General features: G+C 42.6%; 1 protein-coding gene across 3 annotated transcripts in view; it reads left to right on the plus strand.

The window, feature by feature from the left end:
- Positions 1–16,077, plus strand: part of KIAA0586 (KIAA0586 ortholog) — an 813,007-nt gene that overhangs the window by 411,127 nt on the left and 385,803 nt on the right. For all 3 annotated transcript variants that reach the window (XM_078660379.1, XM_078660377.1, XM_078660378.1), the window contains exons 17-18: positions 1,255–1,362; positions 12,501–12,581. In XM_078660379.1, the coding sequence (XP_078516505.1) occupies positions 1,255–1,362; positions 12,501–12,581 (189 nt within the window). The remainder of the gene's footprint in view (positions 1–1,254; positions 1,363–12,500; positions 12,582–16,077) is intronic.

Raw genomic sequence — 16,077 nt, forward strand, 5'->3', positions numbered from 1 at the left:
GCCAATTTTAAATGGCTATCAAATAAAGGTGTCACAATCTCTTCCTCAACACTGGTCAAGTCTTATGCCCGAAAGATATCCAAATGAGCAAAACTTAACACCATCAGAAACAAACTCCTAAAGGATACCTAGGCTGGCATTCAAGCGAGAGAAGAACTGGAGGGGGTGTCGATAAAAACCTGCTATGGAGTTAGTAGGAAGAGTTTAAAGAACCCCTGGCATCAGCAGCATACATATTGTACCAGGAGAAAGCAAAGAGACAACATAGGCCTACCCTATTTTAGGGGTGTAGAATGATTAGTGGATTAGTGTTGATAGCATCAAGTGTGACCATGCCATTGGACTGTATCCAGGTCATATCGGGTCTAAATTGATTTCAGTAGGCCAGTTCAGGTTTTTGTGAGGAGTGCAGCCATTTCAAGTGTTTGTTGTCTTGCGGTAGCTGAGTTGGACTGGTTGGTTAATATAAAGTCATTGGAGGGGAATACATGGGGACAAGAATGTGAGTCATAACTGATAGTGGAATGGGTGGGGAGAGGCTAAAGTAGCAATAACCAAGAAGTTCAGGTTTTGTGCCCTCTGGGAAGGGGACTAAACAGAGCCCAAATGGGAAAGCAAGGGGTAAGAGACCCGGCCCTTGGCCAAAGCCGAGTAGTTGGCTTCACTACTATTTTTACTGTTTTGTGTTATAAATTGGCAATTAGGCATCTGTCAGAGGGATTCACTGTTCATCTCTGCAGAAGTTCTGCTTTCAGAACAACTCTCCTTTGAATGATGGCCTGGAATATATGCTGAAATGGGTCTTCTTTTTCACATTTTCCAAACATTCCTGCCTGGCTCATTATAAGTTTAGCTGTTCCCTTCCAACACTCTCATTCCTTTCAATCCCAAGAGAAGGTGGGTACTTCATTAATTTATAACCCTAATGGTATACTATTGTATTCAGTAGATGGCTGTTTTAGCAAAAAGAAAGTCTAAGTTCTTCCTATCTTAAAGCTGTTACCCAAGCAGTATGCATCCCCTGACTACACATACCTGCACATAGTCATGCCTCCTTCTCTTGCATGCTGCACACTCAGAGGATATGCCTTTTTTCTGCTATCTTCTGGAACCTACTTCTTAGCTTAGGTTGTTTTTGCTAGTGAACGTTTTTGTTTGACTGGTAAATCAATTTTCACAAGGTATAGTAAAATGAAGGCATCAAACAATTTTTCTTACATGATCAAGCTTTTGATGTGGGTTGTTTTTCCGTAGGTACTACCGTGTGTGGACATTGACAGTATTGTAAGTGACAGCACAGACAGAAACATTCCAAGCCCTGAAGTAATCCAGTCACCTGTTCCAGCTGAAACAGTCCCCCAGGTAGTAATTGATAGATGTGGTACTACTTCCTGTGATTTAAATGAAAATGTGTATGTTTATCCTGTAGATACATATTTGAGACCTGTTCGTCTTTTCATTATCTTTCAATTCATCAGCTTTCTCCTGAAAAGATGGTTATAGGATTTGATGAAAACTGTTAGTTGTAGCTGGGTGCAGGCCACAAGTGATAGTATCTACAGAAAACTCTTGATATTTAGTCTAAAAGTATTCCTTTAGACAATTATAACTTCTTAGAGTATGACTTAGGCTAAGCTTTTCAAGCGAATAGACGTGTATTGTCAGCATTTTGGTTTGTGACCCGCCCATCATGTTCTATTATATTTACATCTGTGCGGACGTTAAACAGAAGTGCACAGTCAAACAAAAATCTACTAAACTTAAATTCTCTGTCCCTTAGTTTGGGACTTGCAGTTGATTTCCACTGTTGTAACTTATCAATGTCTTTAAGATTTAAGGTCTGCCATTAATACTTAAATGGAAAGTCCAGTCCCTGCTCCCTCTGGTATACTAAGACTGTTGATGGCCTACGAGCCTCACCAAAGGGAGGGTAGGATGGAATGGCATGGTGGATATCTTCTGTGACATTTCAACGTATGAATTATTATCATCTAAGTGTTACTAAAAACTTAAGTCATTGGCTTAGCTCTCCGCAGATACTTTTCAACTTCGCTTTTCCTGTAGCAATTGGATGTTCTTGAGGTTTACCTTGTGCTTTATAGATTTTTTTTTAAACATAAAGTGTATATTTTGACTAGTTTTCCTTCTTTGTGATCCCCAGAACCTGGACCTTGACACCGAAAAAGATTTGTTAAAAGATCTAATTTAACTACTCTCTAGCATCAGATGGTATGGTCAACATATTACTTATACCAAAAAACATTAAGATCGCCTTTTATAAAACTATAGTTTAAAACCTTAACAAACCTGTTACAGACTAATGGTATTAATGGCATTAATTAAAAAGTATGTTCGAGGCATGTGGGCTGCTGAATTCATATCTGTGCATAGATCGCCGCCTAGTGTTGGGTCCGGATGATTGCACTTTGTTGTCTTTGGAAGAGTCTTCGAAGTATCACGATATAGGTGACTCCTCCCCTGGACTACAGTGCGCATGGGCATCTTCTCCATCCTCAGATTGTTTTTTTCCGCCATTGGGTTCGGATGCTAACTCCTATTCTCCAACTTCGGAATCGAAAACAAAACTTTTCTAAAGGCCAAAAGGCCTTCTACTTCGACGGTATTGTTCTCGTTCGGTACCTCTCCTCTCGATCCACCTTTCCATCTCGACTCGGTCGTCGACGCGGGCCGTGGGCCTTTTCGACGCCACGTGATCCTACCCGTTTAAAAGGTGCCCACAATGCCACTCCAAGTTCCCACATACTGACAAACACTCAGTATGCAACAAGTTTCTTTCCCCAGACCATAGGGAAGAAACCTACCCAGCCTGCGCCCAGTTTCGGTCGAAGAAAACCATACGGATCCGACGGGCCGCCAGGCAAGAAATGCAGCGACAGGCACCGGAACCGGACAATATCTTCGATGATGACCAGGAACTACCGGAAGCTCCAGACTCTGACCTAGAGATCGTCACTGTCGAGGACTACTCAGACTCCGATGACGAGATCCCACCGGGGCAAATCGTGAGTACACTGCCCCCGACACCAACTACCCCGTTACCAAAGGCTCCGGTCAAGGCATCGCCAAAAGGCCTTAGCCAAGATCCTAAAAAAGTTTCGCCAGCCCCGCCATCCGGCTCTGCTCCGAAATCGAAACCGAAACCTTCAGAGACCCCCAGGCCAAGTACCATCACCCCAAAGAAGGTTCCAGAGCCAAAAAAGGTCGTCGACCTGAAGGGCGTCGAACCGAAAAAGGCCGTACAGCCCAATAGCGTCGAGCCAAAGAAGACTGTCGACCACAAGAAGGCCGCTCAGCCAAAAACTGTCGACCCCAAGAAGGTAGTCGAACCAAACAAGGGCACGCAGCCAAAGGGCGCCGAACCAAAGAAGGTCGCCGACCCGAACAAGCCTACTGCTCCAAAAACCGTCGACCTGGCAAAGGTCGCCGACAAGAAGGGTGCCGTACCAAAACCCATAGCACGGCCGGAAAAACCTGCCGACCCAAAGGCAAGTGCTCCGAAGACACCAGTCGATCCGAAAAAAGAACATCGACTCGGAAAAGGACACTCAACCCAAAAAACCTGCGGATGACAAAACACGTGTCGATCCAAAAGTTCCGGTCTACCCAAAAATCCCTCGTCAACCCGAAAAAAAGGCCCGAGCCGAAAAAAAACACCAAAAGTCATCGACAAACAAGGTGTTACCGACCCAAAAAAGTCTAACACTCAACCTAGGACTGTAGAGGAAGAACTCTTCCACCCAGATCCATCAGACGACCAAGCAAAAATATATATAAATCCAGACACTGGTAAAGTTACCATCCTGCACAGGAAAAAGAGGCCATTGGATACTGGCTCTCATTCCCCTATTCCATTAAAGAAAAATGACTTTGGGACTTCTCCCTCTAGACCCTTCATCCCTTTTCAGCCTATCATGCCTACCACACCTTTTGTTCCTTACTCTCCTTACTCTCCTTCTCACCATAGGGACAATGAGGGTAACATGGGGGACGAGCCACAGCCTCAATATGATTTCCCACAAGATCCTCAACCACAAGAGGAGCCCAACAGACCCTTACAACACCCATCCCATCCCTGATGTACCCTCTTATCCAACTAAGCCGTCACCTACTGATGACACCATAGTCTTCAATCAACTCATAGACAGGGCAGCACAATACCACAACGTAGACATGCATATTGACCCTGTCGAAGAGGACTTCTTATTTGACACCTTCCCTACTTAAGAAAAAAGTGTCAGAACGCTCCCCATGTTAAAGGGAGTTCTAAAACATGCACCTGACATATTTAAAGATACAGCCAGGGCACGGGTAATCAATCCCAGAATAGAGAAGAAGTATAGGGCAGCTCCTACAGACCCTACTTGCATCAGAGGGCAGTTACCACTAGACTCACTGGTAGTGGCTAATGCACGTAAAAGGGCCAACTCCCAAACAACAGGGGAAGCGCCTCTCCCTGATAAAGAATCAAAAATACTAGAGGCATCAGGCAAAAGGGTAGCAGCACAAACCTCCAACTCATGGAGGATTGCTAATTCACAAGCCCTACTGGCTCGTTACGACAGGGCGCATTATGAGCAGCTAGAAAGCCTAATGCAACAACTACCTGAGCCTTTTAAAGCACAAGCTGATGACCTCATACAAGAGGGAAAATTCATAACAAACGCCTCCATCAAATGCGCGCTTGACGCAGCAGACACCGCAGCTAGATCAATTAACACTAGCGTCTTACTACGCAGACATGCATGGCTGCGTATTTCCGGTTTTAAGAATGAGGTGCAGTCCACCATTCTTAACCAACCAGTCAATCAGGACTTTCTATTTGGGCCTGCTGTCGACACCATTTTGGATAAAATGAAAAAAGACACAGAAACTGCAAAATCAATGGGGGCATTGCAATTTCAGCAACACAAAGGGTCCTTTCGACGCTCCTCATACAGAGCAACTACACGAGGAAATACCTCTCAAACATCTGCCTCATACAAAAGTAACACACAAGGTTCCTTCAACAAGAACACAAACAGAGGAGGTTATAGGGGCAACAATAATAAGGGAAGAGGACGTGGAGGCAATAACACCAGAGCATCCACTGCCACAAAACAGTAACTTCATCACGCTACCTCCAGACCACCTTACACCGGTCGGAGGCAGACTCCAACAGTTCCTACCTGTACAAAACACCAAAGCAGGGGTATCAGGCCAAACGATCTGCACATTTATCCTATATAGTGTGGTTCAGTGAATTTGTTGTGGGTGCTATTAACCTGAAGTCATATACCCCTAGACTCCCAATAATTCAAAGCAGCACAATGGTACAGCACCCCACACAATATATCTTTTACAATAACATTGAATACATTCTTCGAAGAATCATTTCAGTAGGACTGGAGGTTCTTTTTTCTTTGCTTTTATTAACAATTTTCCAATTTAAAAAGAAGAAACGTAGCCAACGCGTTTCGTCCGTAGGACTTCTTCAGGGCTACAATAAACAAACATACAAATACATATGTTATACAAAAAGCTATTTACACTTTAAAACATAGATTCATGATACATTTTCTGGTTGTGAGAAACAATTAAATCACATCATATATTGTTTCATAAATGTCCTACTGGGCTGAATAATTTAGTGACATTTTTTGGCTTTTTTGAAGAGTGGAGGACAACAGATTTTAAATCAACTCGTTCACTATTTTGTTTAACTATCTTCTTTGTGACATATATTTTTCTATATCAGAAAAGTCATTGGAATTACATAAACAAAAATTCCCACATTTTGGTGATGAAGCTGGTCATACTCTGCATTAGACTAAAGACAGAGAGGAACTGATTTGCATGGGGACCCTATACTGTGATTTTCAGAAAAATGAGAGAAAAAATGGAGATAATATCAACATGGGATAGATTCTTACCGGAAAGTTTTTCTACGGATTTCAAAGTAGTCACACAAATCTTTTTATGAGGCAATTGCCATCATGGTTTTAAGTTTGACAATAATGATCTATTAACAAAGGAAATACAGAGATTTGTAATGATATACATATAATCATGTCCTAGTTGATTAAACGCCAATAGTGTCAATAACACAAACCTTTTCATATATGGCTGTTTTGAAAAGGAATATTTATCTTTTCTTATTGTTTTCTAGTTTGTTGAGCGTCAAGGGTATACAAGGCATAAGTCGCCTGATGGAAAAGGAAACAAAGAAAAGGATGCGATCATGTATTATTACAGATCACGCAGTGGGCGAAAATTGATTTTGATTGCAGGTTTATTTAGTTGTAACACATACCTCGCAAAAAAGGATGACAGTCAAATCCTTCCGTGTATACTGAGCTCTGGCCATGTGGAACGTATCTATTCACTGTCCACACCCCATCCTTTCTGAAGTGAAAATATCATGGCATAAGAATTACTTATATCTTGTCTATATTATCATGCATTTTAGAAAAGACATCTTGCTTTTATTCTAAAGCATTTGGATAATGTGATAGAACAGGCCTCCTACCTGTCTGGCACGCAATTACCACGGACAGGTGGGTGAGAGAAATTATCCAGTTTGGTTATTGCCTAGAACCGACTTCTACACCACCAAACATACCACCCAGACATCGTCCTATGTCCACGGAACACATCACCCTGCTCCAACAAGAGGTGAAATGCATGCTGGAAAAGGGGGCCATAGAGCAAGTCTCTTTCCACCAGCAAGGGACAGGAGTATACTCCCTATACTTCCTTATTCCCAAGAAGGACGGTTCCCTCAGACCAATATTGGACCTCAGACCCCTAAATCAATATATACTATCGGAGCACTTCCATATGATCACACTACAGCAAGTGCTCCCGTTGCTACAACAAGGAGATTTTCTAGCAACACTAGACCTCAAAGATGCGTACTTTCACATACCCATCCATCCAGCCCACAAAAAATATCTCAGGTTCACAATAGAAGGTCAACACTACCAATTCAAGGTTTTGCCCTTCGGGGTTACCACGGATCCAAGAGTGTTTACAAAATGCTTAGCGACAGTTGCAGCACATCGCAGAAGGCAACACGTCCATGTGTACCCTTATCTGGACGATTGGCTAATACAAGCAAAATCGTACCAACAATGTGCAAAACACACGTCTCAAACACTTCAGTCGCTACACAGCCTAGGGTTCTCAATCAACTACCCAAAATCACATCTGCAACCATCCCACACACAGCAATACCTGGGAGCCACTATAAATACCTCAGTGGCAAAGGCATATCCAAACTCAGCAAGGATAGCCAGCATGCAGATACTCATTCGCAAATTCCTGCCACAACACTCGCTGCCAGCTCGAATCTTTATGCAACTCATAGGCATGATGCCCTCCTGCATAGTCATTGTCCCCCATACCAGACTCCAAATGCGTCCATTACAATAATGCCTAGCACGGCAATGGAACCAGGCTCAAGGACAACTAAAACACCTAGTGTTGGTAGACAGTCGCGCTCACAACTCTCTGCAGTGGTGGACCCCACAAAACCTTTCCAAGGGGCGACTGTTCCAGGAGCCGGTTCCACAACTAGTACTAACAGCCGACGCATCACTGACAGGCTGGGGAGCCCATCTCCTTCAATACACAGTACAAGGGCTCTGTACAAACAAACAGAAAAAGCTGCATATCAACCAACTAGAGCTGCTAGCGATATTCCTAGCCCTGAAAGCATTTCAGAAATACTTGTACAGCAAGACGGTGTTGATCCGGACGGACAACATGACCGCAATGTACTATATTCAGAAACAGGGAGGAACGCACTCTCCACAAGTGTCCCATCTGGCACAGAGCATATGGAAGTGGGCGATTCCCAAAAACATTTTTCTTCTAGCAGAACACCTTCCAGGGAAGGACAATCAGATTGCCGACCTGCTCAGCAGGCACAGCCAACAACTACACAAATGGGAGATTCACCCCCAAGTTCTCCAGCCATTCTTCGAAGAGTGGGGTCACCCAGAGATAGACCTGTTTGCCACAAAAGAAAACTCCAAATGCCAGTACGTTGCCGCCAGGTTCCCACATCCGTTGTCACAGGGCAATGCGATATGGATGAACTGGTTAGGCAGATTTGCGCCCGCTTTTCCCCAGCACCGCTGATCCCGCTGGTGGCACGCAAACTGCGGCAACACTCACTCACGCTAATCCTAGTTGCTCCCACATGGGCGAGACAACCGTGGTACACAACGTTCCTAGAACTTTCAGTAGTTCCTCATCAAAGACTGTGCCTTGCTCCACATCTTCTAACTCAGAACCATGGAGAAATTAGACACCCAGATCCCAATCAGATGAACCTAGCGATCTGGCTCCTGAGGTCTTAGAGTTCGGATACCTTAACTTGCCCCCAGACTGTATGAACATCATCAGGGAGGCAAGACGACCAACCACACAAGCGTGCTATGCAGCTAAATGGAAGAGATTTGTTATTTACTGCAACAATAACCAAATCAACCCATTAGACGCTTCCATACAAAACATTATATGTTACCTGCTGCATTTACAAAGATGTAACTTAGCATACTCTTCTATACGACTACACCTTGCTGCTATAGCAGCATACCTTCAAAACAGGCAACACCTTTCACTGTTTCGAGTACCAGCAATCAAAGCCTTCATGGAGGGTTTAAAAAGGGTGATCCCTCCGAGACACCCCCCTTCCCCAGTCTGGGATCTAAATATAGTGCTTACCAGACTCATGGGACCTCCTTTCGAACCTCTACACTCATGCGAACTACAATTCTTAACGTGGAAGGTTGCATTCTTAGTTGCCATTACCTCACTCAGAAGAGTGAGCGAATTACAAGCACTAACAATTAAAGTACCTTTCATGCAGGTACATGCCAACAGGGTGGTTCTTAGAACCAACCCTAAATTCATGCCTAAAGTTGTATCCAATTTCCATATCAATCAATCAATTGAACTGCCAGTATTCTTTCAAAATCCACAGTCAGTAGCTGAGAGAGCCCTACACACACTGGATGTAAAAAGAGCTCTACTTTATTATGTGGACAGAACTAAATCATTTAGAAAGACAAAACAACTATTTGTTGCTTTTGCACCACAACACAAAGGAAATCCTATTTCAAAGTCAGGAATAGCCAGATGGATAGTTAAATGCATTCAAATATGTTATCAAAAGGCAAAACGCACTTTAACCGTCCCCCCAAGAGCACACTCTACAAGGAAAATGGGGGCATCCATGGCTTTCCTAGGAAATATTCCTCTTGAAGACATCTGTAAGGCAGCCACATGGACCACCATACACACTTTCACAAAACACTACTGTGTAGATGTGCAAGCAAAACAGCAAGCTGCTGTAGGCCAGGCTGACCTCAAAACTCTTTTCCAAACTGCTGCAGCTGGCACAGGTAACCACCGCTAGAGGAGATACTGCTATACAGTCTATGCACAGATATGAATTCAGCAGCCCACATGCCTCGAACGGAATATGCTACTTACCAGTATGCATCTGTTCTTGGCATGTAGGGCTGCTGACATTCATATCGCCCGCCCTCCTCCCCTGTGTCTGTCGCAGCTGCAGCATTATCTCTGGCATGGCCATCTCTTACTTTACTATTTCCATCTCTGCCACAATGGAGAAAAACAGTCTGAGGATGGAGAAGATGCCCATGCGCACTGTAGTCCAGGGGAGGAGTCACCTATCTCGTGATACTTCGAAGACTCTTCCAAGACAACAAAGTGCAATCATCCGGACCCAACACTAGGCGGCGATCTATGCACAGATATGAATGTCAGCAGCCCTACATGTCAAGAACAGATGTATACTGGTAAGTAGCATATTCCTATCCAATGTATTCCAAAAAAGGCCAGTAGTTGAAAATTAAGATTAACGTGCATCCTGCAAGACCTAATTAGTGGTTTTATTAGCTTCTGGTAATCTGCCATTCCTTCTATTCTGCCTCTCTCCAGTTCTCAGTATGACACGCCACAACATGTGCAAGGGCTATAAACTGCTTACACTGCTGTTAAGCACAAGCTTGCATGCAATGTACCAAGAACACAATTGTGTATCACGCCAGTCCACGTTTCAGTCCAAAGCGCAGGTTTGGACCCAATTCAGATCCCCTTTTTCCATCCCAATCATCTCAAAAGCATACAGACTTCTCTTAAATTTGCCATCTTATAACTCACAAGCCCAGATCCGGTTAGAATTTGGACTAATCAGTCAAATGCTTGCAAGGAGAGGATCATATATTAAGTGCTGGCACAAAATAAAGAACTCACCAGAGAATACACTGAACCATCAGCTCTGGCAAGATCTGTCCAGCTGTTCCAATATGCTGGCAAAAAAATACTTGGAGGAGTCCTTGATTGTTACAGGACTGAAAGAACTATGGGAAACCCCACTACCGCATGTGCAATTCAAACGCGTAGTAAATAAGAGTATAAAGAGACTCTCGCATGTAGAGGACAAAGCTACTTTGTCCTCTGTGTACATACAAATCACCTGGGTTACAAGCGTATTTTGGACTGGGGTACTGCAGGAAAACAAAAGAAGCCTTTTTAAAACATAGGCTAGGGATCCTATCAGCGATATCACATTTACAACCATGGTTGAGAAGGAACTGTGGGACAAAATGTAGGCTATGTGGCGCAGGGAATGAAGATTTTGAACACTTGCTATGAACCTGCTTGAGGTTGAAAGAGGAAAGAGCAGCCCTGCTAAAAATGTCTTTTAATGAACACAGAATACTCACAATCAGACAAGCAGTTCTTGCCTGTTTTGATCCAGGACGTCCGTCACTAAATGGGAAGTTGGTGAAATTCCTGAAACTAGTACAGCTGAAATTTACAACTCAAGAGGTCGAACCAGACAAGATTTAATGGACTATGTTCCAGACAAGATTTAATGAACTATGGTCACTTCCCAAACCCCATTGTTTTTAATAGTACAACTATTAATAATCAGGATTTCTCTTTTTTTTAATCTTAAAACTTTTAATTGATGACAAGTGCATTCAAATATATTTTTGTAATGGTTTTAATTAATCAGAAACAATAAACTTTTTACTTTACCCTTTTTCCGTCCCGTCTGTGAATTGATAAATGCTTTTGTTTTACCAGATTTTCTGCACAGTTTTATTTTCTAGTTTTGTGTTCTTTGTCACTTTATCCTTTGTTTACCCCGAGTAACTTATAGCATAACACTTTGAATTTAAGTTATGCTTTTCATACAACCGTACATTTGCTGCAATTTATCCGTATCGCCTGTTTGGGGAACAGGCATACAGTGCACGCCTCTGCTATGAATGACTCTTTGTGTATCGGGTCGTTCCCAAAAAATCTAGTGTGCACGCTCAGGGAGGGTGACTATTTCCCACAAGAGACATTTTAATCTATCATAGATACAGTCAATAGATTAGTACAGGGTCTAGGAAACTAGGGGCCTTATTTAGAGTTAGGTGCATGGGATACTCTGTCAAAACGTGACTGATATCCTGTCCGCCTTATTTCAAGAGCCATAGGCTGTAAATGTGCCATCCTCCATGTTATAATAGAGCATCCAGTCAACCAAACTCTAAATAAGGCCCTAGGTGTCTTACTAAGTACCCTTTCTGTTTGTGAGTCAGTGTACAACCAGACCACAGACACTCCCTTGCAAGTGTTGGAGGTAATCCGAGAGTGGTGGAACAGCTTTGCTGTAGGACCCTTTCCCTCCTAGTCTTTAGTTTCTTTTTTCAGTCATATCCAGTTGTTTAGGCCCTGGGGAGCAGTAAAAGTACCCCAGAAGATGGAAACCCCTTTAGGAACCAAACCCACACCTATTCCAGAGTCATTCTCCCTGTTTGGAAGTCTCACTCTGCTATTGCACCATGAAATAAATCAAGTCTGTCCTAAAGCTAATTTTTCTTAACTGAGCGGTCGAGCAACATCACTCCCATTGGAGGGTTCCTCGCGATTAACAGTGACAGAGGACTGGTGCCGTCATATTTCTCATAGAGAGACACCTTGGTGAGCTCAATTCCAGTTTTAATTTCCTATTATAAGAGATTACAAACCTGAAAGAATACAATTATTGTTTCTGTGAATTCTTACTGTGTAAAGATTGTATTTACTTATTCATTAATAAAGAAAACCTTGGGTTGTATCATAAACCCATTTGCCTATGCATGGGCCAAGCCAGGGCATCTGTTCTGTGCAGAATTCAATTGAAATGACGTTTAAATGACTCCTTGATCAGGTGTTTTAAAAGAAATTACTCTCTCTGCAGCTCATGAACTACCTTGGTAACTCTGATCTAGCGCATAAGGTCAGGACTCCAAAACTTTGAAACACTATGCAATAACCCCATGAAGGTGCTATAAACAAACATGCGCAGTAGCAAAATGGGGACATTGTGAGTGCTGCTTTTTGCTATGAAGTATTTGTTGCAGTTAAATCTCTTTCCTATTGAATGATTGTCGTGTTGTTTAAGTTTTCTATGTTTTTGAATTAAGGTTCCAACCCACTTTGAACACGAAGAGGAGAACATTGCTTTCCCTGGAACTGACTTCATTGATGTTACTGATATCCCACAGGTACATTTATTTGCTCTGTATATGTTCCACACCTTGTTCCAGTTTAGTCAGTGTAAGTGAAAATATCTTGGGTGTTATTGGCACTTTCTTCTTATCTGTTCATCCCTTCCCGTTTTTGTATCATCACCCCTGGAACGGTGTCTGTTTTATGTGCTAAGCAAGTGGTCTAGCCAGATTTTAAAAACATTTTATAACAATTTTTCCCATGTGCAGTTTGGCATGTTAGAAGATACAGATCTACCTGCAGAATGTCTGTCATGATTACCCATGGCACTGCATGTGACTCTTGATGTTGCGGCGTGACAGTTTAAACATATGGTCTTCAACACATTCCTTATTAGTGGAAAATCGTAGGATAGGTACTCTTGAAAGTCAATGGCTTTCAAAGCATTATGAAGCATAGAACCTGCTACAAAACATCACCCCTTCAGACTACCGCTCCTGGAACATACCTAATGACCAAGAAGAAAGTGTAAGCACCACAGGAATTTCATTATTCATTGCTGTTTGCCTCATGCAAACTGGAGTCACTTGTCCGAATGTGTTGCGTGGAGTCAGTCCATAAAAAGTTGCACGTTTTCAATTCACATTGTTATACAAACCTTGAGGGAGGGACTGCATTGAGGGATCTAAACTGCATGGTTAGTAGCTCCTGTTGGCTTAAAAGCCCAAGATGCTCTCTGGCTTTGTGTTGTCTGAACAGGGTGAGTTTTTCCAGGATTGGTACTGCTGATGTCTACTGGCTCTCCTACTCCAGCTGCACATGTGCCCTAAGCCTCCGTGCCTAATTCTTTTCGGCCATAGAATAAGTTACCAGATACATCAACAGCTGTTTTCGGTGCTCTCTGCCCACTTCTTCGTATGGTTACATCATCAGGAGTAGAGAAGGCCACTTGCGAAGTCACTGTTTCAGTGCTGCCACGCGCTGCATCACAAGCTGATCTTCTCTGTTCACATGTTTCTGTTAGGGAATTCTATTCTCCACACTTATGTCTTTGGAGCTGGACAGATGCTCAGCTTATCCTGTCAGAATTCAAATTTCCAATCAAAATATTTTTTTGTTTTCTTTTTGCCCTGTTGTAAGATAACATGATTTGCTTTCAAGAGGATGACATTTGTTTGTACTCATAGAGTGGTTGAACTGAACAAGTCAGGGGAGAAGAGGGTTGATTCTAACCCTCAAATGTGAAAAAACTGTTTACTTTTGCCCCACCTATAGATTACAAAGCACCCAGTAGAAACTGGCCTGCTGTTCAGCAGGTTGTTGCTCTGTTTCATACTTTGTTTGCTAAAGCTGTGAGTTTTTGGTGACTCTGCTCTTTATTGTTAGAGTCAAGCATTACTAGTTCACTCAACCTACTACCAGTTCATGTATCTTTGATGGATACTGTGGTCAAGAGGGTTTGTCCCCATGCTATTGCATCATTAAACATACTGGTGTATACCAGTGTCCATCTCGCACTTGCTTTGAGGGGAGGTTCTTGTGAGAAAAGCTTAAGTTCTGATACTAAAGGAAAAAGACAGCTTAGACAGCACTTAACACCGCAGCCACTGGGTGAATTTCTAGGCTCCAGGGCCATTTTTTCATTGGCATCCACCACTTCCGTTCTGTAATCAATTATTTAACGTCACACTACAACTAAAGATGTTCAACAGGTAACATGTAATGCAAATGTAGGTCAGCTTTCTCAATCATGGAATTTTCCCTAGTATTCATAAACCGAACAGTACACGTGGGTGTTCCCAGTGCATCTTCTAGAAATATGTTTTTTTAATTTTGCAAATAAAAATGTTCTTTTTGGAGTCTCGCTACAGACCACACCAGCTGTCTGTTGGAGAGAGCATTGCTTACTTTTCTCCACAGAGCCAATCCTTGTTCAACTCTCGATGGATTTTGTGCCATTATCCATTCCCTTGCTCCTATTTGTCCCTTACCTGCCTTTTATGATCTGGCTTGACTGTGCAGTTCTCGCCAGATAATTATGTAACAATTACCAGGAGAGGTGTTTTGCCTCCATCCAACTGTTGGGAGCCAGGATTACATATTTTTATTGAGAAGTAGTAGTTGTGTACTTCTACAAAAGTGTTTGCCATCCACCCAGTTGTGGTCATTTGGTTTGTTTATCCAGCTGCCTAAGCTTAAACTTTCAGTGTCACATACATGACACTATAATGCTAACAACGTGTCTTGGTTAACTCCATAATTTATGGTGTCTTTCTGTAGGAGCAGCAGCAGCCCAGATGGAAGGAGGACAGTCATTAATCTATATGGGTTTTTAGGTCTAGCTTTACAGTGCCACTGTCACCTGACCTTTTAACCTTCACTAATATAATTCTACAGTTCTTTGCTTCCACATCCACTTGTAATGCTTCACATTACAATACAGCATTCCTTTAAATCCAGACCTGTTGGCATTGACAATGGTTGTAGTGTTTGTTCTGCCACAGGAGCTATTTAGGTCGAAGCTTAACAGACAGCGCAGCTATCCGGTTTGGGAACGACTTTTTGTGGGCATTCCGAAAGTTTCCCTGGGAATGCATTTTGCCCATTGCTTACAATTGGCTTTGTACTTTGTAATGCATTGTTGCTTGTTTTTTAGTTGCCTGCTTTATTTGTTTTAGTCTGTCTAGCTTGAGTTCATCCCTCCGTGGATTCTAGCCTGTTTGCTGTATCCTTCCGAGTGCTCACTTTCTGTAAACAGGTCTTTAAATCTTGTTCTTATCAAGTCACATTTGCTGTGCATTGAAAGACAGAGGTCAAATGTCAGATTCTGCCTTCTGAGGGGGTTTATTTACTTTCTTTTTCGGACTTCAAAATGAGAGAATGAAAAAGTTCCTAGCGATCGTAACGGAAAATTTCAATTCTATTAAGGGCTCAGAGGCGAGGATTATGCCTTTTCTCCTCACTTTATTTAATATATCAGCCATTTATTCAACTTTAAACACAAACTACAATCCCCATGAAACCTTAGAAATTAAGTAGAACAAATAATCCATTGGGTAAACAGTCCCACAGTAACCAATCAGGGACCTTAGTTCACAACATAGTCCCTCTTCTTTGTCCCTTTGCCCTCTTTCATCTTGCGAAGCCAGCCGCTGGACTACCTTCTTGTGTCTTGATTCCTCGCATCTGTCCCTACAACAACCAAGGGTAAGTTGTAACCACAATAAAGCATTTGTGTACTTAAACCTGCAGAAGTACGTCAAGATAAACAGTCAAGTCAAATGCATGCTCTGCATAGCTCATAAAGCTATATATGGCTTAGCCCCTGTCTACATAAAAGAACGCCTGGAGGTTTATACTCCGGGACGCTCATTGCGATCCTCAGAGGCACAACTCCTGTCATGCCCTCGGTACAAACTCTCCTCAAAAGGAGGGAGATCCTTTTCAGTACTGGTTCCTCAGCTTTGGAACAAGTTACCTGACCAGCTCCGCAAAGAACCCAATTTGCTTCACTTTCGGAAATTACTCATTTCTTTAGAGAAGTATTAAATA

The sequence above is a fragment of the Lissotriton helveticus genome, chromosome 9, assembly GCF_964261635.1.
Source record: "Lissotriton helveticus chromosome 9, aLisHel1.1, whole genome shotgun sequence".
NCBI lineage: Eukaryota > Metazoa > Chordata > Amphibia > Caudata > Salamandridae > Lissotriton > Lissotriton helveticus.